We start from the raw sequence: 25,039 nt of genomic DNA on the forward strand, positions 1-25,039 counted from the left end.
CTCTGCACCAGGCACAAACCAAGTGTCAGTTAGGCATCTCACCAGTCCCAGGTAGTGAGACCATTCTTATCCCCATTGTACAGATGGGGAAGCTAGCTCAGAGAGGCTGAGTACCTTGCCAGCCTCACACACCTGGCAAGTGGAGGAGAAGGAGCGTGGATTCTTTTGTACCAGACAGAGGTTACTGGGGGAGGCCACAGCCTCTGACATAACAGCATGCAGTCAGAGAGGATTTGGCTGATTAGGCCTAGTGAATGGAGGGGGAGAGAGAAAGGAGAATAATCTGTGATGAATTTGGCACCATGCTTGCCCCCTATCCAGTCCCCAACCCCATGGCCATGACACGTCGTGCATCTATTCTCTTGTTCAACGTTCACTGAGGCCGTGTAGTGAGGTCCCAGGAGCCAGGCTCCAGAGTTCCCTAGAAAGCGCGGCCCTTGCCAAGGGATTAAGTGCTGATACTTTAGCTTGGAAGTGGAATTCCAGGGTGCCAAAAGTGAGGGAAAAGAGTCAAGGAGGTCGGGAAGAATGGGAAGCAACGCAAGGTGATGTATAACCACACTGCTGTACAACAAACCACAGGTGGAAAAGGTGCCTCAAGTGGTCCAAGGGACAGAGGATGAAGGAATTTATCCTCCTCTCATCTCCGACTGTCACCGAGCTCAGGTCTGGCTGCTTGCTGCTGAGAAATCAACACCCGAGAAGCAGTTGTTGGTAGAAAGGAGAGTTGCTTTTAATCAGAATGCCGGCAATCTGGGGAGAAGGGGGACTCAGTGTCCCCCCAAAACCACCTCCAAAGATTCTGCTCGGCCATGAAAGTTTTTAAGGGGAAGCAGGGAAGTAATCTCAGTTAATCATTGAGATAGGGGGTCAGAGTCGTCGCCATCCCGCACCGTGTGCAGGCTTGTCGACTTCTTGTGATTCTTCTTTAGACGCTATCTTGTTCGCACAGTTTGCTCGTGGGATTACTGCAGGGGAAGCTGGGGAAGAGATCTGGTCATCTGTTAATTACTTATCCTTCATTTCTACTTCTTTGATCTACAGAAAGAACCAGAAAGTTAGGCAAGGTTTTGTGTGATCAAAAGATCTGAAAGGTGTGCTAGGTTACTGGCAAGACAAAAGGGCCTCCTGCAGAGAGCTCTTTCCTGCCAAAAGCTGCTTACACTACCGCTCAAGGTTCATCCCTCCCTCCCCGGGCATATGGCTTGCATTCTCCAGCCCCTTTGGCGGCCACTGGGGAGCCAGCCCCCTTACCCTGGGATGTGGGCTGGGAGGGGTCAACTTCACTTGTGAGACAGCCATGGCTGAGGCAGAGCAAGCAGCCAGGAGTCTGGTGGACAGAGAAGCTGTAGAGGCCACACAAGACCCACATCCCAGTAAAATGGGGATAACAGTACCTCCCCTAGGGTTGCTGAGAGGACTTGAGATTATGCATGTAAAGCACTTACTAGTGTCTGGCCCCCAGGAGGTGAGCTGGACTGATGGTTGATTTTGCCTAGGGGGTGGTCCTTGAGGGGAGCTTCACTGAAGGGTGCGGTCCTGGCTGAGGTGTATTAGCCAGGACTCCTTCCGTGGCAAGCTGGCTCAAATGAAGCAAAGGATGTACTGGACCACAGAACTGTGGGACCCAGAGGTGCCTCTGGCTTCAGCACATTTGGACCCAGGGGTGACTCTGAGTCCCAAGGGAAATGACCCACATTGACCCACAACATGAGCATCAGGGAAACGCTCTCCTTGACCTCCAGGGACCTGACCAGAGAGAAGACTGAATGAATCTCTAGAACAAAGGCAGGTCAGTGGTTGCTTGTGGTCAGAAGAACTGACCATAAAGGGGAATGAGGGTACTTGAAATGTTCTACAGCTCGACTGTGGTGGTAGTTACAAGGGTGTACACATTTGAAAAAACTTATGAATTAGACACTTAAAGTGGGTGGGTACCTCAAAGTTGATTTCTTAAGTGAGACCAAAGAAAAACATAACTTTATTAGGACGCTTTCTATGACAGAAATCCGACTCAGGATAGTTTTAGAAAAAAAGAAATGCATTCATTGGCTCATATAATCAGGTTAGTCCAGAGGTGTGGTTAGCTTCAGGCATGGCTGGATCCAGGGGCTTACTGAGGTCTGGGGACAGCATACTTTCTCTACCACTTGGCTTCGTCCTCAAGTGGAGAGCAGGAGTTCCATCAACCTGGCAACTCCCATGAAAAGTGAATGCCTCTTTTCCCATAGTTGCTGCAAAAGTCCCAAGAGGGAGTCTCAGTGTCCAGCTTGGGACACATGCCTGCCTCTAAAGCCAGAGGATGGGGAGTGGCCCCATGTGAATCCCAGGAGGTGGGGAGAAGTCATCCCCTGAAGGAAAAAAAGAGGAAAGGGCTGTGGACCTTGGGTCAGGAAAGCCGACAGATGGTCATCACATCTCTCCGTACCCAGGGGGCGGTGTTATCACCCATTCCTACCTCCAGACATCTCTGCAGAGGCCAGGCCATCAGGGACAGGCCCCAAACTCATTCAAGACCCAAGTCTGCTTTTCTGCGATGTCACAGGCTCGGTGTTGGTTAGATACAATAGTCAAAACAGAAAGCGAGCACTAATCTCTTCCCCACCAGCCAAGGCAAACAGAAAGCCCTTCCGGCCTGTGCTGGGCTGTCTGTCTGCACCCCAAGGAGGCTGGCGGAGGAGGGAGGAGCTCTGGCCCAGAGGGAACTCCTTGGAGCTGATGGCATCCGGACTTGTAAGATGAACCCCAAGGAGGGGAAGGATGACTCCCTGGGCCTCAGGGGAGGCCAGACCAGAGAGGCACACAGGGCAAAGGGGCAAGGAGGACAGCTTCTCAGTCCAGAACCACCATCCTAACAGGGTCTGGCCAGGGCAGGAGGGCCAGAGAGAGGACTGAAGAAAAGGTCATCTTTGTAGAGATCACGGACAGAAGACACTATCCAACGCCTGGAGATCTACACTCACTTCCTACTGCAACCAGCAAGAAACGAGCATGTTCTCCACGCCAGACACCTCCCCAAGTTCTCTGATGAAGTGTCCTCCTGGAAGGGGAGAGACAGGGAGCCACAACATCCTACCTGTTCAGAATATGCCTAGGAAGTGGACATACTCCTACAGGGCACTATTATGTCCATTAAACAAACAAGGCAACAGGCTTGGAGGGGAGGGGGCTTTACCCAAGGCCCCGGCTAAGTGGCTGCCCCTGACCTGGCTCCTGGGCAAACGCCCACCAACTCCAGAAGCTCAAAGCTCTGCCCTCATCCTGGCTGCTCTAGGCTTTCAGTTGAGCTGAGGTTATTTCTGACCCAGGTAAGCAAGGTAGCTTAGGGCCACCTCCCTGCCCAGCTCCCCAAAGAATATGGGCAAGAGAAGCCTGAGCCTAGGGTCCTCACCCCATCTCCCACCAAGCTGCCAGCTGAGTCTGCCTGCTCAACCGTCCTGTCTTCTGCGAAGCAGGTTAAATGGATGTCACTGCCAAGAGCGTGTACTCTGCCGCAAAGATCTGGTGGGGAGCAGGGCGAGAGCCCAGGCCCAGCAAGGGAAGGTGGTGTGGACAAAGCTCTGGCCCTCCCTGCCAAAGGAAGCCCGTGGGCCAGGCCCAGAGCTGCTGGGCCCTGGGAGAGGGGCGTTCTCAGCTCCCAGCTCCTGTCTCTGCTGTCATGTCCAGGCCCTCCAGCCCTGCGGACCGGCCCAGGGACAGTGACACTTCCTAGAGCCAACAGTGTGCCTGCCCACTAGTTCCCTGCCCTGGCAGCCTGCCCAGGCCCTGGGAGTCCAGCTCTGCAGGAATGAGGGAGGCACCCCCAGCAGGGGTCCTGACCCTGAGGGCCACCAGCTCGGAGCAGGGCCCTGACGAGCAAAGCCCCATGCGGGCTGTGCTGCTTCCTGGATGCCTCTGTCCAGGCAAGGAGCAGGGACCGCTAGGCCTGTGCCACCCACCAGCTGTGTGACCTGAGCCACACCTCTTGCATGTTCTGCAAAAGGGGCTAAACCCTGCCCTGCCCAGAGCTGGGATCCTTGGCACAGCAGGCTGATGGGGGCGGGCTGGCCATGTACATACTCAGCATCAGGGAGACGAAGGGACGATCACCCAGCCTCCCTGTGGGACAGGGGCACCCACCCACCCGGCTCAGGACACTGTGATGACCATATCTTGTTATAACTAAATATGCTAATTATAAATGGCAATTTTAGAAAGGGCACTAGCCTTGGGAGTCAGAAGCTGCAGATCTACACCCCAGCTCTGCTGCATCCTAGACGTGTGTCCTTCAGGAAGTCTCCTGATCTCCTTAGCCTCGGTCCTCCGTCTGTAAAATGAGGATCAAAAGGTGACTGAGTGGCAGAGAACATAATGGAAGTGAAAGTCTGCCAGCTGCAAATGGTCCCATCTCCGCCATCAGGCTCTGAAGGCAGAGCTGGAGGAACTCTTCCGTCACTAACTTGTGGGTGTGGACCTGGAGAGTTCTCTGGCCGCTTAACAGAATCACCTGAGGAACAGAAGAAAAACAAAGGTACCAAGGCCTGGGTCCCTCCCCACACCCAGCAATTCAGATCCAATTGCTCCTGGGCGGGGCGGGGTGGCACTGAAATTTTTTTATATGTTTATTTATTTATTTATTTTTGGCTGTGTTGGGTCTTCGTTGGCTTTCTCTAGTTGCGGCGAGTGGGGGCTACTCATCGTTGTGGTGCACGGGCTTCTCATTGCGGTGGCTTCTCTTGCTGTGGAGCATGGGCTCTAAGCGCATGGGCTTAGTTGCTCCATGGCATGTGGGATCTTCCCAGACCAGGGCTCGAATCCGTGTCCCCTGCATTGGCAGGCGGATTCTTAACCACTGCGCCACCAGGGAAGTCCTGAAATTTTTTTTAACGTTTAAGTGATTCTCCCGTGTGCCCAGAGTCAGGAAGCAAAGCAGCAGCCCGCTTAGAACGCAATCAGGGCACAGCCTCACATTTTGGTTTGTGTTGCTGCTGTCTGGCCGAGCAGCTTGTGGGATCTTATTTCCCTGACCAGGGACTGAACCCGTGGCCCCTGCAGAGGAAGCAGGGAGTCCTAACCCCGGCACCGGCCAGGGAAGTCCCAGAGCCCACATTTCTAGCACCCTCCCCAGCAACTTCACCAGTCTCGGTTTAGAGACCCAGTGCTGCCCCAGCACCTCCCAACGAGCTTGCTAGCTGGAGGTAAGTTTTGGCGCACCCTGGCCCACTTGGCAAAAAGAAAATCAGAGCCTTTCTGCCTCCCAAGGGCCCAGGGCCGTCGCTCAGATGGGTTACGAGCGTCACCACTTTTGGAAGCCCCAATCCTGCTAACTGGGTGAGGGTATACATGCAAAGAGAAAAAAAATGCTGGAAGGATCTATTTCATTAGCAGACATGATCTCTAGGTATGGGTATCTATAAACCTTCTTCATCCTTCTGGATTTTTGAAATGCTCTCCAGTAATCAGTTTTATTTCTTATGCATTATCTTTTTTTGCAGATGTTTTGGGGTAAAGAATGAGGAACACACTCAGGAAAAAGGAGGTCTGTGGGGAGGGAAGAGCAGGGCAGACGGGCCTCAGGGAAGGACAGCTGATTTAAGGTTAGCAAATGCTTAGCTGTGAGAGGGGATGGGATATGCTCTATCGCCCGGGTGTCCACTGTGGGATGTGAGCAGCTCATTTCACGAGAGCCCCGCCCATGTTTTTACCAAGAAGGAATAAACATCACTCCCCCTGCCCTCATCCCCCCTATCCCGTATTGACCTTTACCTTGGAGCCGTCCCTTCCCCTGGGCAGAAGAATGCTGAGCAAACTCAGCCCCTTAAAAACTGGCTCTGGGAGCTGGGATGGCAGCACAGTGGGGACCGCAGGGGGCTCGGCTGGCCAAGGAGGAGGATCGTGGCCGTCAGGGTCCCACAAACACCCATCTTCTGGCGCGACAAGAGCTTTTGCGTTGGCACCTGGGGGGAAACCTGAGAAATACCTCGAGGATGAACTTCCTCCGCTGACTGGGAGGCGGACAGGACCCAGGGTGGACCACGGGAGCAGGTACAGTCCTGCTTACTGCCTATCCCGCTCCCCGTCCACCCATCCACAGGCTGGCCACCTGCCCAGCCTCTGCCAGAGAGGACGATGTTGTGGGATCTGGTGACATGTGGGATGGTGGTGTTAAGGAGGGCGTGTCACCAATTGGTATTTCTGCTTGACAGTCCCCCGGGACCCCCACCTCCACCCCTAAAAGCCTTGGCTCAGCAGAAGTATCTGTGGGTGGGGCACCTGCTGAGCATGGTGGAAACCCAGGAGGTGAGAGACGGGTAGAGACCACCTGGGCGAGAGAAAGCAGGCTCTAGGGTCACAGCTGGGGGGGAAGACCTCAATCCACTGCAGGCGGCTATATAAAACGGCCAGCTCACTGGGTCTCAGTGCATGGACCGAGGCTCCTTCCGTTTTAAAACCCAGTGCCCCTAAACAGTGCCAGCTTCTCAGGACAGGCGGGGCATCCCGGCCAGCCCAGCACACAACTGCCCCCGAAGCTACCCTTCCTCGGGCTGGACATGTGCAGCTGGGCTCTACGGAACCCTCCCCGCACACAAACCGGGGAGACCCTGCATTCTCCTGGGCTCCGATCTGCACGGGAATGTCTTGAGGCCCGGCCCTCCCCAAAGAAGAAATTATAACAGTACATGCAAATCAATGCACCGACCAACAACATGTTTTAGTAATCAGTCAGTTCCCCTTCACTCTCATTTCAGGACGACTGGGGAGGACACGCCCGTCGAACCCCAGGTAGCCCTTCCCACCCCAGAGCAGCCGGGTGGGCTGGGGCCGCTGCCTGCTGCACACTGCAAGAACAATAAGGATTTTTAGGGGCATTATGACTGAGTCAGAAAACACAGCTGCCCCTGAAAGTCCCTCATTTTTCTTGCTGTCCTTGAGCACTCTCCAGGTGAGTAAGGAGTCGACCGGCTGGCCCAGGTGAGCCGCGGAGGAGATGGTGGCCCACGGGAAGCTCTGTGGCAGGTGGGGTAGCTGCGGGGTCTCCACGGTGGCATGATTCTCTCCAATGCTCGGCCTGGACTGTGGCCGGCTTCACTGCCCCCCGCCCCGTACCCCGAGGCACGCCCAGGAGTGACCAGCCTCTGTTCAAACTCAGAACCCAGTGCCTTCTGCCCGCAGGGAGCCGGGGGCTAGAATCCTGGTGGAATCCCAAGTGGCGAGGGGCCCCAAGAACTAGGCAAAGCAGGAAGACCCGGAGGAAGGGCCATCTGGCCCTCGTCTTCACATGCGGGGCGTGGACCCGTCTTGCGGGTACTGAGCTCGAGAGGCTGAGTGACGGTCACAGGCCTGTCGTGACGCAGGAATAGTAGAGACTCCCCACCCACTGCCCGCAAACAGCCTGTCATGGGCAAAGAGAGCAGTGCAGGCTTCTGGTTTGTCCCGATGGCGTTCAGGTTCAAATCAGCGAGCTGCCCGCTCTGCTGGAAGAGACTGGGGGTAGGGTGAGGGGAGGGCCAGAAAACGGCCAACGAGAAAAAACAGGAGGGGCCGGTGGCTGATTTTTTTTCTTACAGGAGGAAGAAAGGGGCTCTGGAATCAGCTTGGTTTAAGGTCCTCCTTTATGAGGGACCCTTGTGCCCCCAGACTCAGGTGAGCTTCCAGGGCGGCAGAGGCTCAGCTCCGAGCATCAGAGCCCCCAACCAGGAAGGCCCCAGCAGGCCCCTCCCACAGACCCTGGGCCTCTGACTCCTTGGAATGCCACCCATCAGCCGGTAACCCGTCCCCTGAAGCCAGGCCATCCCAGCCAGGGCCCCAGCTCAGCTGGAATCTGCCCAGCTGGCTGCTGGGAGCCTGCCCCACACAGCCTGCCACTGCACCCACTCAGGGAGGGGCCTGGGCACCAGTCCTGCCGTGTGTGCAGGACATGTGGCCTCTCAGAACAAGGGGGACCCCGCTGCGGTGAAAAGCGCATCCCACAGAAGACAGACCTGGTGCCACTACCTGCTTACTTGCTGTGTGACGGTGTCTAAGTTACTTTACTTCTCTGTGCCTCCGCTTGCACATCAGTAAATAGGAATAAGCAGCCCCCTTTGCAGGGCGACGTGAGGACTGAAGGAAGCATACAGAGCGGCTTGGTTGGCTCCCAACAAAAATGTCTTCCCCTCTCCAAGCAGTTTCCCCCTTGCCCTCAGACCCCAAGAGCTGGGCCAGGCTCCCTGGGAGTCTCCAAGGACTCAGACCATGGAGAATTCTTCCTTCTCAGAGGGCAACTGGGACAGGTGTGAGGGCACAGGCCTTGCTGCTCCCTGGGCACTAACGCTGCACCCTCTCCCCACACCCCGGGGTCCTACCTTGTTCAGACAAAGAGCACGTGCTCCCAGAACCCCGGCTGCCCGACTACAGCCTCAGCCCCCTCAAAGCTATGTTACAGCAGCTGTCACCTTGCTGCAACCTTCTGCCCTAACCAAGACCATGGCCGTATACTCCACCAGCAAAACCCAACTGTCCCCACACACTACGAGCCGAGCCATCTGAACCATTCAGCAACATGACCGCATCCTAAGAAGCCCCAGCCCTGGTCTACACAGCCTCTGCATGAGCGTGTCTCGCTGCCTGGGGTGCCCCAGCCCCAATGCAGTGGAACAGAGGAGGAGGGTGAGACCCAGTTCACCACTGACTAGCCGAGAACCTTGGGCAAGCTCCTTAACCCCTCTGTGCTCCAAGATCATGGGGCTGCTGGGAGGATTAAATGAGTCCATTCCTGGATAAAGAAGATGTGGTACATATATACAATGGAATATTACTCAGCCATAAAAAGGAACAAAATTGGGTCATTTGTAGAGACGTGGATGGACCTAGAGTCTGTCATACAGAGTGAAGTAAGTCAGAAACAGAAAAATAAGTATCGTATATTAACGCATATATGTGGAATCTAGAAAAATGGTACAGATGACTTATTTGCAAAGCAGAAATAGAGACACAGACGTAGAGAACAAATGTATGAATACCCAGGTTGGGGGGGGGGGTGAATTGGGGGACTGGGAGTGACATATATACACTACTACGTATAAAACAGATAACTAATGAGAACCTACTGTATAGCACAGGGAACTCTACTCAATGCTCTGTGGTGACCTAAATGGGAAGGAAATCCAAAAAAGAGGGGACATATGGAAAAATAAATGAGTCCATTCCTATAAAGGCTTACAGCTGTGCCTGGCACCAAGCATTCAATCAGAGTTAGCGATCATTACTTTGCCCTGCTTTGTGTTTCAAGACTCAGCTCACCTTTTCTGGGTGACCCTTCCTGACCACAGCCCCTCCCTGGGTTAGAGCCCCTTCTTTCTCCCTGCTCCCCCTGACTCCACACATCACGCTGCTTTACCTACTGGCCACCGGCGGCATGGCCCTGGAGCCACCAACATCACAATCACACGCACTTATTAACAACGCTGACCCCAGGACCCCTAGGTCAACCGAGGGGCCCTGGAGTCGTCTGCGCTGCTAACAGGCTCCCTGTGTGGTTCACAAGGACACCCAAGTATGAGAAGCACTGCTCTGGGCCTTCTTACCACCATGGTACAGGCAGTGCCTGGCCCCGGAGCTCAATAACAAGATGAGGTCAGGAAGGCTGCCCGGGGCAGCGGCCAGAGGAGCCCCCATGCCGTGCCAGGTGTGCGACGGGGACCCACCTGAGCCTGGCTCTGACAGCTAACCAACATCAAACAAACAAACACACCAGCCCCTAGAGCCATTCCTCGGGGCCTCCCTAAGCCCTCGCCCTGTGCTGAACACACACTGATCACATTGGGGCTGAAAAGCCACTGAGTCTTCCAAGGGAGCTGCAGAGCAAGGAGGCTCCACTCCAAACTCAGAGTCCCTAAAATAGCCGGCAACCCACAAAACCACGCTGGAAGGAAAAGAAAGGCCAACGGACCAGAGACGGCAGCCCTTGTTCGGAGTTTGCTTAAGAAAGAAAACCGTACAGCGGTTCCACCCGGACTAGGGAAGGAGGTGGTGGAGCAGAGGGCAGCAGTCCCAGAATGTCCTGGGGGCAGCCCTCCTGCAGAGAAGCAGCTGGACACAGCCAGGGCCTGCAGCAGGGGCTGGCCTGGGGGCCTGGAGACGCCGGTGCTCCCAGCGCTCAGGGGTGTGTGCTCTGCAAGGTGCTGCCCTCCTTCCAGCCACCCCACCGTGGGGTGGAGCCAGGGGGCTCGGCTGGATTTGCGCCGCCACCGCAGTGGAGAGCCTTCTTGGACTCGGCTGCCTCATCCACCCTTGATGACCGCTCCAGGGCTGGGCTGAACACGGCCAGGAGACCTGAAACTCATCCATCAGAGCCCCTGGGTTTACGTTCACCCATGGCCCCCTGCCAGAAATTCTTTGGCTGAGAACACCTCCTAAACGCTCACGCTCACCCCCCTCAGCTCCCGCCACGCCCCACAAACTGCAGCCCCGCCTGGCCCGATGCTGACAGCCAGCCTGCCCCGAGGTTGGCTCAGCCCCCAAAAAACTCCTCAGTGGGTAAAGGCCCGGGCAATGTGCCTTCGGCGAGGCTAGACCGGAGCCCAAACGCATTCGTCCACACAAACACCCACTCCCACGAACCAGGCCGGTCCAGGGAGGGCAGCGCCTCCCTCTCGGCCATGTGTCCAGAACATGGGAGGAGCCGATGCCAGGGGTGGGCGCTGCCTTTATCTCTTTGGTAAAGAGACTCCACTGGGGCAGGGAAACAAGCAGACCAGGCCTGCAGACAGCAGGGCTAACAGAATGGGGAAGGGTCTACATTTAGGATGCGTTTATCTTCCTCATAGGAGTCAGCCAACTGTGGGCCCACAGGCCAGACCCACCCACCCACCATCCTTACAGTTTTATCAGAACACAGGTACTCACCCATTTACGTATTATCTATAGCTGCTTTCACACTCCAACAGCAGAGCAGAAGAGTTGCAACATAGGCCCCACGGCCCTCAAAGGCTAAAATATTCACTCTTTGGCCTTCATGGACAAAGCTGGCTGACCCTTGCTTCTGATCAGTATTCACTCAGCACCTAGGAGGCACCAGGCACCCAGCTGGGTACCAAGGATACCACAGTGAGCAAAACTTGGTGAGCCTTCATGGAGCTTAAGGCCTGGGGAGAGAAGGGCTGTGCAGGCCATGGGGCCCGCCGTCTCGGTTAGCTGACGCTCCTAATCCGGGGCTGCAACCTCTTATACCCCAAACCTTCAGGCCCTACCTGGTTCAGAATTTTTCAGGTAACGTGGTACACAGGCCACATACTATGCCATAGGGCGGCCCCTGGAATCACACACAGTAATGTCTCTGCAGTGAAAGCCATGAAGATTCACACCCCACAAGAGAAAAATAGACTCTAATAGTCTCAAGTCAGTTCGGGTCAGGATTCCCCAGGAAATTCATTATAAACACAGCTTTTGGTTTTCAGAGTTTTCTGGAGTTCAGAATTTTGGATAAAGGACTGCGGGCTTGGGACTTCCCTGGTGGGCCAGTGGGTAAGACTCCACGCTCCCAGTGCAGGGGGCTTGGGTTCGATCCCTGGTCAGGGAACTAGATCCCGCATGCCTGCCGCAACTAAGACCCAGTGCAGCAATCAATCAATCAATGAATAAAATGATCATGGGCTTGCACCGGCAACTGTTACAAAGTGCAAACACTGGGTCCTGACTTCACTTCTTGGTCTTGGTTGGAGGTCCCTACTCCTGGGGGGGCTACCGACCCCCCCAGGCCACCAGGCACAGAAACCACACACAAGGCACACAGAAAATACGAACTGAATGAACTCAGATCACCAGAACTTTTTCTCCAAAGAACAGCTACTAACATAACTGCTGAAAAATGTAGAAAAAAAAAAAGTAGTATTTAAACCCAAACTTCATCTGCCTGCTCCCCTGGCAGGAGCAGAGAGAGGCTGACATAAATGAGTAACTTTTCCAACTCCATCTACTTGGGACAAGGAAAATAAAACTGTTTTCTTGTCACTGTTGCTGCCTGATGGGCAGGCACGTTAGGTGTTTTGGGGGGAGCAGGTGAGTGGGTGGTAGCCAAAACTGAAAACCAGTGATTTTTTTCCCCTGGTGTACCTCCCTGTGGCCAAAGTTTCATTGGAAATCTAAAATAACTGATCCCATCACAAATTCCTAACAGCTAAGTAGAAAAATGTACTAATTAGAGAATCTGGTTTCAGGTGTTCTATGTATATTCCTTTTGGGGGTGGGGGGAACCGAAAAACAATTTTATTATAAATATGTAACAATAGCACTTTTTCCACAAAGTCTAAAGTATAAGATTGAAAAACTACAGACCTCACACCTTGATAGTAGTGACACTGAACTACAGACCTCACACCTTGATAGTAGTGACACTGAAAGAATATTTTAATATGCAATATCTATAAATAGACGAACCAGTTCTTCTGCATTAAAGGATGATATCTGAAAAGATATTTATTTCAGCAATAACTTTCATTAGATGTCCCGGAATTACATGGATTTTTCCTTTTTAATGCAACACAGTTTTAATGAAAGGTCCTACCCTATTTCTTAATAGAGCACACCTACGAATGGACTCTCAGAAATTTCCTCATCGCCTAAGATTTCTAAACCGCGAATTGGGAAAGAAGTTCTGGACACCACTGGTGATCTCTACCAACACCCCAGCCCTGGGCAGATTTCTAGGAGGGATTTTTACTCCGTGAGTGATTGGGAGACGTTCTTAGTGATTGCCTGACACAGGGTCTGGGGTTAGAAGGTAAGCGGGGATGGTTGCATGGGGAGGGGGCCTGCAGGTGAGAGCGCCATCCATATGCAAATGCCTGGAAGATGGTGCCTCCAGGGGCCGTGGGCGGGGCCAAGCAAAGCCTTCCAACAAACCGAAAGCCGCAGGGACCTCCAGGACTATATTTAGTCCGGGCTGACTGCCCCAACAGGGGGGGCTTGGGCGAGGCAGAGGACAGCCACCTGCACACACCAGCGCCTGCAGCCCTGCCATAGAGGTGGAGACGTGCTGGGACACCACGACTCCCGGTGCAGAGGCCACAGGCATCCTCTCTGGCATTTCCTTCAGCCCTCTGCCGGGCACGTGCCACCCATCTGACTGCCAGATATGGTCAGCGACAAGGGAGGGACCATGCTGGGCACGCAGGGCTGCGGCCACACTGGCCAGGCGAGTTAGTTTCACTTTCTGTTGTTTTTTTCTTCCCTGGGTCGCTTCTCAGCCTGATGGGAGAAAATGTCCTTGAAATGCCAAGCGACAAAAATCCTCAAAAATGTTCCTTGTTGTTGTCTTTTTTTTTTTTTTCCCCCTCTGAGGACACACTGTTTCCCTCTGAAGACCGGGTAACAGCCTTTGGTGAAAACCCCAACTATGTAACTTCAGTCCCTGGGGCTGCTGAGCCCTAATATGATTACACATCTAAATGCAATAAATGGGGCAAAGTGGTATTATTTTTCTGGGAAAAACCAACATCATAAAAGGGTCTTTATTGAATCAAGGGCCCGTGAACTGTTCTCTTGCCTAATTATGGCTCCCAAGTGAACTGGGCTGGGTTTCCAGTGAGGACTCCTCATAGCTCCCCGGCCCAAAGGGCAATGGGATATTTGTCACGACCTGTCTAATTACAACAAAATTCACCGAAAGGACAAAAGGGAGGGTGCTAAGGTAGGCTGGCCGCAGGCCCCCTCCCTCCCCACCTCGGGCTCTGGAAACAGGGGGAGCTGGTTCTCGGGGCCTACTTCTATTTTAAGGAGTGCCCCTCGCTGCTCCATCTTCACCCCTTGTGTTCAAAGTCAGGATCCTGGACCCTGCCCATTTCCACTGTCAAGGCTTAAGTGGTTTTCCAGCATCCCAACACTGCCCCCTCTATCCCCAGCTCTACAGAAAAGGCCCATTGTCGAAATGTGATATTTTGCCAGATGTTTTAACATTCAGCGATTTGGCCAAGGTTCGCATACACCCAGACCTGGGCGACAATGAACGCCTGCTATCACCAGACATGGGAGGAGAGGCAGGGCAGGGGGAGAGGGAGAGAGACGCAGCCCAGGGCGGCGGGAGAACCCTCCGTGCTAACCAGCTGGGAGCAAGTGGTCTGGTTGACTTTTCCCAGATATATAGTGGTCTGGCCAGGCAAGTTGGAGACCAACATTTTGCTTATATGCAAGTCCTGGTTCCAAGTACCTGTTTAATCACCCTCTTGGTTCCAAGAGCAAAGACACATTTTTTTTTTTTTTAACTTTTTTCTTCCCCCATGTTCTTAAGCTCACCGCAGCGAGCTCCACAGGAAAGGATTCAAGAGAACGTTATCCCGCCTCTCCCACTAATATGTGATGAAATACACCCACCCCTGGAAGAGTCGGTGACTTCGCCCCACAGCCACCCCTCTTAGGTTGTACTGGGCATACCTCCCCGGAGAAACAGGAACCCCCTTCCAGCCCTACTCCACATTGCTTTTCTTCCAATGTTTTCTCCCCAGATGTTAAGGCAGCAAGCAGGCTCGCCAGGCTCGGGGGTGCGCTTCCTTGACCTCACTGGGCTTTCTTCGCTGGCCCCATAGGCCCTGGGGTGAGCTACGGTGCCACTTAAGAATAGCTACCACGTACTCCCCCGCCGTCCCCCCAAACCACCCGGCGTTTCACACCGGCCTTCTCATGTGGCCCCTGTATCACACTACACAGTGGGCATGTATTATCACAGATGGGGAAACAGTCTCAAGAAGGCATGTCACGGGTCCAAGGTCACCCAGGTAGTCCACGGGAGAGCCTGCAAAGCCAATGCCCTTTCCCCAATGCCTGCCTTCAGCCTCCTGGAAAGCCAGGTGCCATCAGCATATAAATAGCAATGCAAGTGACTTGTTTTCAGAAGGGTGCGGGAGGAGGTCTACCTTACAGTGGACACGGAGACAGAGAATTGAAAAACCAGAATTTAAGCCTCAGTCACCAAGAAGCAGCCAGCGTTCTGCCTTGAACCCCACACACCCCAGGGCAGAAATCCAGTGAGAGGAAGCGCATTTCATGAGAATGAACCACCAAGTCCTCACAGACTGATCCAAATTTCCCAGCTGCACATCTCTGAGTCCTTCCCCCACCCCTCCCGCCCCTCCCAACCCCAGGCCCAGGTCCCAGCCCGGTGCCCTCCTCTGCGCCTCGCCTTGGGGCTCTGAAACTTAGAAGGATGTTAAGACTACAAAGGGTGTGCACGCTATTTGGTCCAGCCGCCCACTTGACGGAGAAGGGGGCTCTCAGGCCCAGAGTGGCAGAGCTGAGATTAAAATCAGCCGATGGTTTGTCCACACAGCACCTCCTTCCCCAGTCCTCCTGGGCAGCAAACACAAGGGGTCTGGCCACAGGGCAATTTCAAAATTCCCCAGAGCGTGCCAGAGGGAGGAGGGAGGGAGCTGCACAGTGGGTGAGAAGTCACCTGCTCTGCGTCCCAGTAAACCCTGCCCACTGCCCCGGGCTCTAAAGCACTGAAGAGATTATGGTCCATCTCAACCTCCAGTTCGAAATGCAAAATAAAAACATCACTAAGCCATAAAAAAGTATAAGGAAGTCCAATGAAATCCTGATTTTTATTTCCCATGGTGATTACTCTGCAGATATTACTTTTTGTAATATCAAAGTATTTCCTTCCCCTCCCCCAGCCCTTCGAGCCTGTACCCTGCTTGACTGGTCCCACTAGAGTGCATTTGGCTTGCCAGCTGGGTCAATGAGTGAGCGGGCCAAGAGCAGCTGTGGCAATTCGCCTTTCATGGGGACCTTCCATGAAATGTGGAGTCTTGGGACCTTTCAGGCTGGACACATGGCAGAGCAGAAGTGCGAGGCAGCCACTTCTGCGCACCCAGGGTTCCTTGAAGCAACGGGGCTAATCCAGACCCACCCAGCTCCTGTTCCACAGCCCGCTGGCTCCTACCCTACCCGGGAGGCCCTACTGCATCCAGAAGGCCAGGCTTCCCGCTCCTTCGGCCCCAGAGGCAGCTGTGAGAATCTGGGGGAGCCTTTCCCCTCAGAGTCGCAGCCTCAGATATAACAAGAGGACTCACCATACCCTTCATCTGCGCTCAGAGCTGGGGTACAAATCGGAGTGGGCAGCAACGGGCCATGCCCATCTTACCCACGGTCGTAACCCCAGCCTGGCCGGGTCCCTGCCACGTGGCTGGTGGACAATAGACTCGGACAGGGGAAGGGGTTCCCAGGCATCATCCCGCTTTAGGATTACAAAGCTTCTGTTCCCAGTGGGTTAAATAACTTGCCCAAGGCCCACCCGCGCTTATTCAAAATAAGAGGGCAGAGGAGATGAGGACAACCAGTTGAAGGTCTACTGGTGTGTGCCAGGCACTGTGCCTGCATTTTTCATCTAAGCCTCACCAAAGCGTTACAAGGGAGGTCTCAGAACCCTTGTCCACAAGGGAAGAAATGGGCACAGAGAAGTTACCTGTCAAAGGCCACCCAGCTGGCAAGTGGCAGCTAGGACTCCAACTTGAACACATCTGGACCCCAAATCCGCCTTCATGGCGCTCACACTGGGCTGCTTCGAGAAAAACCCTTCATGGACCCCAGATGGATCCCCTGTTTCTGAGACAACTCTTCCTCGGACTTGTCCCAGATTAGGAGCGCTGTTCTTTTGTGTAAAAGAACTGAGACAGGCCAAATATTTACCATCCCGTGCAGAGCCGCAAACTGGCCTGACAGCAGAATCGACTCCATGCAGGAGTGAAGGCCAAGCTGTCGCTACAGAAAGTGGGGGACAGAATCCTGACCGTTGCTGAGGGTTCAGACAGCTCAGCTTTGGGCAGAGGAACTGAAGGAGACCTGGGGAGGCAGCTCAGAGGCCGTTCCCCACAACTGCCACCAGAGAAACCCTGGAGGGATTTCTAAGTAGCAGAATTTCCTGAGTTGCTAGGACTTCGGGGTGGAGGGGAGAGGGTCGGCTTCTCCCAGTGCTCCTTTGTCAATGCAAGCATGCTGAACAAAAATTGATCTCTAATCTTTCACAGGTTGGGATATTATTTTTCTTTAAAAAAAAAAAAAAAAGAAAAGAAAAAAAGCGAAACGGGCAAGGTTAATTATTCACCAGGTTGCAATTTACTTAAGAGTTAAGGGAATGCACGTTTCCTCCCAGTAGGTAGGACCATGAGTCCAGCTGGATTTCACAAGTCTTCCGTGGGTCTCCCTGGGGGTCTGGCTAAAATCCTACCCTCCCACCAGCTTCCCACCTTGCATTTAGCTGCTTTCTGAAGATGGCTCCAGGGCAAACAAGTCTGCCGGTCAAGCCACTTCCCGCGCGAAGCTCCTAGGTACCCAGCTTAGAGGGATGGATTGGGGTTGGGGTGGGGGTGGGGGGGCGGGAGGAGGCATCTGCTTCAGGAACTATGAGAATTCAAAAGGGGCGGCGAAATCAAAAAGCTCGCAGCTAAAACACAATTCCTAAATACCACAGCCTAAATCAGCTGCTGGAGGCCAGGCCAGCCCACGGCATAGCTGACTCGATTACATCCTGCAAAGGAAAAACCTAACCTTTCACTCCCACCCCCACCCAAAGAAATGAAGCCCCGAGGCATTTCCTAAAAATCCTTAAAACCCTGGGCAGCCCCTGAGAACCGGGCACAGCCTGAGGGAAAACTGCCGGCTACCTGGGAAAGGCCAGGGGCGCTGCCCGGATCCTTTTCCCTTATTCCCAGTGATTTCTGCCCCTCGTCCCCGTGCGTGTCCCCTCCAGGATGGTTGCAATGCTTTTCCGCATCTCACTGCTCCTGTCCAGTCCTGCGGATATTTTATGACCATGCAATATTCTGGAGATTTCCACTTCATTTAATTTAAGGTACTGATCTGCAGGGCCGGGAGAGGCATGGGTTCAAAGGGAGATCTCTGTTTTCCCAACCTGACTCAGTACTCTGAACGGAACGTTTTCCTTAATTAGGGCAAAGCCTCCAGCTGAAACTCCTACCAGTCCACTCAGAGACGATTATGCCTCAAAACTGATCAAGATGCCTGTACATTTAGATACTTGGCCAAATAAACACTTCTCTCCCACAGTTCTGACGTCTGCACAGTCCACTGGTTAGAGCCAGCAAGACAAAGCTCACACGGAAAAAATGCCGGCCAACTGCAGTTTGGGGCTATGCCCACTCCTGGGCTCACGGGCCCAACCCTGCCTCGGTGATCCCATAGCCCATGGGGCTCCCCTCTGTTCACGCCCCCTCATGGCCACCAAAACAGGGACACAGATGTGGTAGGTACCCTGTGAGGTCTATCTCTACACGGACCCACAGAAGTTGGAGAAACCTCTAGAAGAAGCTTCCACAACTTCGAGAGGTGGGCCAACCTGGCTGGGCTGGTTTCTCCCTCTCTCTCCTCCCTGCTTCTAGAAAGCTCTCCTGTTTTCCAAAGCCAGGAAGAAGGGGGCCCAAAGTGCCCTATTTTGTCAACTGGTCCTTTGCACGGTTCAGGTCACCTCACTGCCAAGACAGCCAAAACACAATACAAATGAACAAAAATAAAAAGTTCCAACGCCAGGCAGACCGGAGGTTTCAGGGGTTAGTGTGGGGTTTTTCTTTTGCAGGAGGAAGGTAGAAGCAAAGTTACTGAATAAATGGTTTAAGAAGGGAATCTCAGCATAAAACATTAAGGGGACTCAGGGTGGGTCAGCATTATGCTGCAAATGTCAGGGAACAAAAGGCTAGCCATTAGGAACACACCCACAAAGATGCATCTTTAAAGAAAGGGTGGTGGGGCGCAGGGAGAGGGGCAAAACCTCCACATCTCGGCCCATACTCCCAGGGACAACTCTAGACCTCGGGCGGTCCTCACCACCCCCAAGCTCAAGGCTGCGGCTCCAGAGCGCGCAGCAGGGCAGGGCCTGGTAGACGAATAGGCTCCGCCGATTAGGAAGAGGGGTTCCGTCTCTCCCTTCCCTCCAGGTCGGCCCCGGCGGGGATCCGGCTCCACCCGGAGAAACAAGAACCGCACGCAGTGACCAACTCGAATTTCCGAGTGCGTTCCCATTGCTCCTGCCAAACCCAGGGATCCCTCGAACCTCCGCACAGAATTCGCGGCGAGCGTGACTTACCACCCCACCTCTCCAGTGTGGACCCCGAGAGGTGCGGCCCGGCCGGGGTCCCTGACCCGCCTGGGCGCCGAGCTCTCGCCCGCCCGGGAAAAAACGGTGAAGGGCGAGGAGGAGCCGTCGGTCCCGGGGGCCGAGAACTGGGACTTTGTAGGCCAGTTGAACCGACACCCTCATCTCGCCCGCAAAGACCCAGCTCTCAGCTCCCGCGCGTCTCGGATTCGGGCTGCGCCCCCGACGGGCTTCCTGGGACTGGATCCGGCTGCCCGCTTTCCAGGCGCTCTGCTCGCCCGAGATTCTGGGTTTTCCCCAAGCGGCGTCCCCCAAAGGCGGCATCCTGCTCGCCCGACCTCGACCCGAGGGCTCCGAGACCAGCCCCCGAAGGGTTACACGACACCTAGCGCGCGGCGGCGTCCGGGCCGCCGGGGTGCAGGCCGAAACACTGAGCTGGGGTGGGGGAGGCACGGGAACCTAGCCTTCCCCCCATCCTCCACCCCCGGTCGAGCGCAAGAGTTACACGCCGAGAAACTTCGCCGCGATCCCACGCCGCGCCCGCGAGGCCCAACTCCGCGCCGCCTGGGTTACCTGCGCTCAGATCCGCCGGGCGCAGGGCCGGCCGGGCCGCTCGCACCGCAGGCCTCGCCCTCCCGCGCCGCCGAGCCCGCGCCCCGGCCGGGGGTCGTGGGGAGCAGGCGCCCCGACGTCCCGGGCGCCCCGCGTGCACCGGGCCGGGGGCCGGGGCCTCGCTCAACCCGCCCGGGACCTGGGGGCCGCTGCCGCCACCTCCCCGAGGAGCGCGGGCCGGGCGCCGCGTGGAGAGGAGTGAGGCGGCGAGACCCCTCGAAAGTTAGGGGAGTTCCTCCCGCTCGCGGCGCAGCCCGAGCTGGCTCCACGTGCTGGTGACACATCAGGAAGGCTGCGCGCCCCACGGCTCCCAGCGGGCGGACGCGGCCAGCGCCCGCCCGCCCGCCCCGCCTCCCGGAGCCGGGTGGACGCGCCCCGCCACGGCCCGCCCTCCGCCCGCCCCTCGGCGCCCCCGCCCCCGCCCCGGGCCGCGGAGCCCTCTGCAGCCTGCGGCACCCGCGGGAGAACGCCCGGGCGCGGTGGGGGCCGCACCGGCGCCCCTTTCCCTGGCCGTCCGAGCTGCTCTGGGGATCGAATCCGGCCGCGGGCTGTCAGACTCGACAGTCTCAAGTACCTTCCTCCCAGTCACGCAGCCCTTCCCGCCCCCGAGCTCCAGTAATTTTCCCTTTTCCTCCTCTGACCGGTCGGAGCCGCAGCCAGCGCTTCCTCCCGCGAAGGCCGGCGCCGAGAGCCCCCTGCCGGCCGCTCTGCTCCCGGGCCGTGTCGCCGGCCCGGCGGAGCGCGCCTGCGGCCGGCCTCAACCTCCCCACCTGGAACCTGGGGCCGGCCAGGCCCTTCTCGTTGGCAAACCAACGAGAAAATAAATGTAAGGCGCCAAGCGGAGGGCCGTGCAGCACGCTTTTTGAAATGTTAATTTTGTGTTTTCCTCTCCCCCCTTCCAGTTGTCTGCTTACCCACTTCTCTCTTCCTGGCTGCGCTTTCTGAAAACCCGAGTTCCTTTAGGGGGACTGTAAGGAGGAAGGATGGTACAGAAAAGCTTCGAGGCCGAGGGAGAACTTTCCCAAGATTGGAGAGGGATCCGAGTTCGGTGGAATCCCCTCTGGTGGGGACGTGGTGCCTCACTCTCTCTCTCTCTCTGGAGACGCCGGGACGGGGGGAGTAACCACATGCCTCATCTTGAGACCAGTCTGGGGCATCCATAGGCCAGGATCCCCATCCTCAAGATGGCCAGGACTCCAGGTACCATGGCAGAGGGAGGGATGGGTAAACGCAAATAATGACTGAGATGGAGTTGCCCTGCCTCTCTTCGGAGGGAGCCTTGGAGGCAGGTTTAATTTAAATAATGAGACATACCTGCTTGTGGCCACGCATAGGTATTGGCTATGTTCCTGTCTTCTGTTTCCTGGCCTCACCAATGCAAATCGTGCCTTAAGACTTCACTGTGGTGAGGGCTGAGTGGTTTATCTGTTCAGTTTGCCAGCTGGCCCCACACCCCACATGGCGACCCCAGGGCAGGGCAGACAGATGTGCAGGAGCAGGTGCTCCCAGGAGAGCAGCTCTGGGAGGGATGGAGGGCAGATGGCAGCCAGGCACTGCAGAGGTGCCCAGCGCTGGGGCAGGGCGGGCCTCTGGCCCCAAGCCTCTGTAATCCCCATTTTGTGGGAGCCCAGGATTAGAAGGGAAGAAAGAGGAAGATGCCCTGACATTGCTGGTGATGCTGCCGGTGCTGGCAGGGGTCTGGGGTTCGTGCTCTGCTTTCTCTTCCCCTTTTATTGCTGTCTCTAAATCTGACAAACCCTTTGGATCTCTGAGACTTGAGGAGCCTGGAGGAGCCGGTGTCCTGGGGGGATGAAAGTGCAGGGATGTAATGGGTTTACCCCAGCGCTGATCCCAGAGAAGCCCGCAGAAGATTAAGATTTGCTCCCTGAGCTTGAAATCTCCCTGCTACCCCCTGACCACATCAAAAGACATGGCCATAGGGGTCACCTAATCCCATCAATGGAATCAAAGCTGGACAAGAAAGGAAATCTGCAAACTTGGTGCAGCGTCAGGACACAGCTCACAAGAGAAAAGATAGATACACCAGGGCTCTGGCCTCCTCCACCTGGGTTACATCCCAGGAAAGGTCCCGAGGCAGTCCACAAGCAGACAGGGCCTGTTCTTTGCTTCTTGAGGTGGCCGCTGTGGGAAGGTCAACCACAAGAATTTAGAAAACTGGGCAGTGGGGCTGGGCCTGCCTCTGGGGCAGAACGGGACCCTGAAAGGGTTGGGACTCCTCTGTGTCTCACAGTTCTGTTAGCTCCCAGCTTTCAGAAAATGCTTTCACAAAGATGCACCTTACCACCCGTGTTCCCAAAGCGTTGTGCTCATATGTGAGATGGTTTTAGGCTAAAAATATGTAATATATATTTTTTAAAATAAATTTCAAGAATATTGTGGTTACGATGAGGTTAAAATGAGCTAACTCAAAGACCAGTATTTAGTAAATAATAGCACAAGTGGTATTCTGCTAGGGCAAAAGTGATGGCAATGGCCTGCAAATTACTAATTAGAAAAACACTCTTTAGGATCATCTTTAGAGAAACACTGCCTTAAGAACGGTGGTTTTCAAACATTCAGTCATGCCCCATGGTAGGAAATTTATCTGTATATGTATGTAAAATGTTTTATGAAACAATTCTTATACACGCAAATATATTTGATGCAATCCTATTCTGTTCCATGAAAAAGAAATGCTGCTTGCAAGCTATTAAATTTATTTCATGATCCACTCATGGGTTACCTCCTGCAGTTTGAAAAACCCTGCCTTAGAGAACATCAACATGTGATGATGATGATGAAGATGATGGTAGCTCTCAGTTAGTGAGAAATTTTTCAGTGCCAAGACCCTGTGCAAAGAGCTTCTCCTTACACTCTCACAATGACCCTAGGTCAGAGGTATTATTATTGCCTACATTCTACAGGTGGAATTACTTGCCAGGGTCACTCGGCTAGTAAGTGCAGGCCGAGAGCAGCCCCTCTCCACTCCGGTCTAGCGCACTTCCCACCAGCTCACTCCGAGTAAATATCTCAGAAAGGCCCAGTCTCCAGGGCATTCACACCACGTTTGCCCTCCCCACAATGTAGTCCATCCCTCCAAGTCTGCCCTGTGGCTCCTGCCCTGTTTCCCCCCATCCACAAATGACCTACAGGAGTCAGGCTCCTTAACAAGCTGACCTCAGAGCCCCTGAGATGGGGGTGGAGTGTGTGGTGTGACAAGGACAATCTAAATGTCCGGGCCTGCCTGCTGCACACATCCATCTCTGTGGCTGGGAGGGATCAACCTGCCTTGGGGACAAAATCCCATAGATCGGGAGACACTGACCTTTCTCTCTGGCTCCCCTCACTCTAGATTCTTCCCTAGGCCTTCCCTGGCTACTCCAGTTGAAACTGCAGCCTCTTTTTCCATCACTTCTTAACCCCAACCCAGCATTTTTCTCCTTCCGTAGCCCTCATCCCCTCTAAGATGCCACATCTTTTACTCATTTGCATAGGGCCTGTCTCCCTGCTGCTGATCTTTGCCTCCGACTCCCAGGATGTAAGCTCCACAGGGGTAGGACTTTTTGTTTCTTTTGTACACTACTGTATCCCCGTACACATAACGCAGTCTCAGCAAGTACGTGCTGAATGCCTTTCAGTCCTGCACACACTGCCCTGAGAGCTCCGTTTTTGCCATTACTGGATGGGCTTGGCTGCCCCCACCCCTCCCCCATCCAAGGCCCCCCCACCCCCAGGGCTGAGCCACATACACAGGGGCACAGACACACTCTAACACCTGTTGATTTCACCCTTTTCCTCTCAGAGGATGACCACGTTCCCCCGCAAGGCAGGAGGGCCACATTCACCGCGGCCTCCAATGCGCAAACCGTGCAAGGTACTTAATATCAACCCCAAGTTACAGTCCTGATTCTCTGCTAATAACGAATACGTGCCATCTCTCTAGCAAGGCATCAAGTGGTGTGACATGGCAGGGCAGGAATGAGAACCCCAATTTTACTGATATGGAAACTGGGCTTGGGGAGATGAAATGATTTACCCAAGGTCACTCCGTACCGAGCTCTTTGCCCTCAACTTCTGCCTCTGGACGACCTAGCCTATCAGATGCCACGATTGTGCATCTTCTACAGTCACGGTTGTGCTGGGTTCTTTTCAGCTTCCTGCCGTCAGTCAGAAAGAGCTCGGACAGAAGACACGGGGATCCTGGTGACCAGAGGGAGAGAAGGACTGCAAATAAAATCATTTTGTATGTGAATATGGAATTCATGGGGCTGATTTTCTCAGCAGATTTTGCTCAGGTGGCAGGTTACATGGCTTTTGTTTCTCTCAGCCCAGATGGCTTGGACAGAAGGAGAGCCCCAGAGCTCAGGGGAAAGACAGGTTTTGCCATGAAATCTTTACAGCAGAAAAGCCACTACTGGGATCACCGACTCTGTCAACATCCGAGCCGATTTCACCTCCTCACTCCTGTGCAAACTCTGATAAGTTCTCTGCCTGGGGCCTCCGTTTGTCATTGGCAAAACTGGGATGGGATTTTCTCTGTGATTTCTCCCAGCTTCTCCTCTCTTGAGAAGACAGGACACAACCTTTGCCTGCAAGAAGCAGCAGGGGGGTAAAGTCCCCAGAAAGGAGTCGATTCTTTCCAGGTGTAATGGTATTTCCGCAAGGCCAAGGCAGCGCTTCGAGCTGGATTCAGTTTTCCTGCCTGATGGGGGGTGGGGAGAAGGCAGGTGGTCACTCTGAATGTGACCCAGGGAGTGAGGCTGAGAGGGCGATGGGAAAATCCTGGAAAGTAAGGACACAAAGGAGCCCTGCTGGCTCAGAGTGCCAGCCCTCTCACTCGGGGTTCTCAGAAAGGCTTTCTCTGGGCAGGGTAAGTGCCTGGAAGATGGGAGAGCCCTTGGTTCAGAAGATCTAGGAGTCTGTCTCCTGGGGAATCCAACTGGTGATAGGGAGTTTCTGTGTCCCTTCCTTTTCTCCACAGCCTGAGTACTGGGGTGAAGCCTAGTGATTTTGTTCACTATGTGCTTTTTCTATTGATCAGGGGTGAATATTAGACAAGAGAAGTACCTGCTTGCCCCATGGGCTGGCAAAGAGATGGGCCATCTCCTGGGTACATGTCAGGTTATAATCAAAGATGACTTTTCCAAGCAGATTTGTGCTCATCCTGCAGAAGAGCTTAACCTATGTCATAAAGGTAGTGCTTTCTGGATGATCTTGAACAAATCACTTCCCTTCTCTTTGCCTGTCTCTGTGGCTGTACAATGAGAGGGTTGGGTGGTTGCTTTCATTCCTATCAGACCATGATTCCAAACTGGCAACTTTTGTCCCAAAGTATAGGGTTGGACCTTTAGTGTTTGCTTATAAAAG

General features: G+C 54.5%; 1 protein-coding gene across 4 annotated transcripts; it reads right to left on the reverse strand.

The window, feature by feature from the left end:
- Window positions 1-769: 769 nt before the first annotated feature.
- On the reverse strand, window positions 770-19,979 carry LOC118886378 (collagen alpha-1(I) chain-like). Of its 4 annotated transcripts, XR_005017719.1 has the most exons (5): window positions 19,634-19,979; window positions 4,207-4,306; window positions 2,964-3,040; window positions 1,449-2,548; window positions 770-1,038 (listed from the first exon to the last, which is right to left on the reverse strand). XR_005017719.1 is itself a non-coding variant. In XM_036836003.1 (4 exons), exons 1-4 carry the CDS (start codon window positions 19,954-19,956, stop codon window positions 1,026-1,028), a joined length of 513 nt encoding a protein of 170 aa, XP_036691898.1. In that variant the 5' UTR covers window positions 19,957-19,979; the 3' UTR covers window positions 770-1,025. The 4 variants fall into 4 exon arrangements, 3 of the variants coding, with proteins under 3 accessions (XP_036691898.1, XP_036691897.1, XP_036691900.1); XM_036836003.1 differs by lacking the exon at window positions 1,449-2,548; XM_036836002.1 differs by having other exon boundaries at window positions 770-2,548.
- Between the last annotated feature and the right edge of the window lie 5,060 nt (window positions 19,980-25,039).

The sequence above is a fragment of the Balaenoptera musculus genome, chromosome 20 (genome assembly GCF_009873245.2).
Source record: "Balaenoptera musculus isolate JJ_BM4_2016_0621 chromosome 20, mBalMus1.pri.v3, whole genome shotgun sequence".
In the NCBI taxonomy this organism is placed as follows: domain Eukaryota; kingdom Metazoa; phylum Chordata; class Mammalia; order Artiodactyla; family Balaenopteridae; genus Balaenoptera; species Balaenoptera musculus.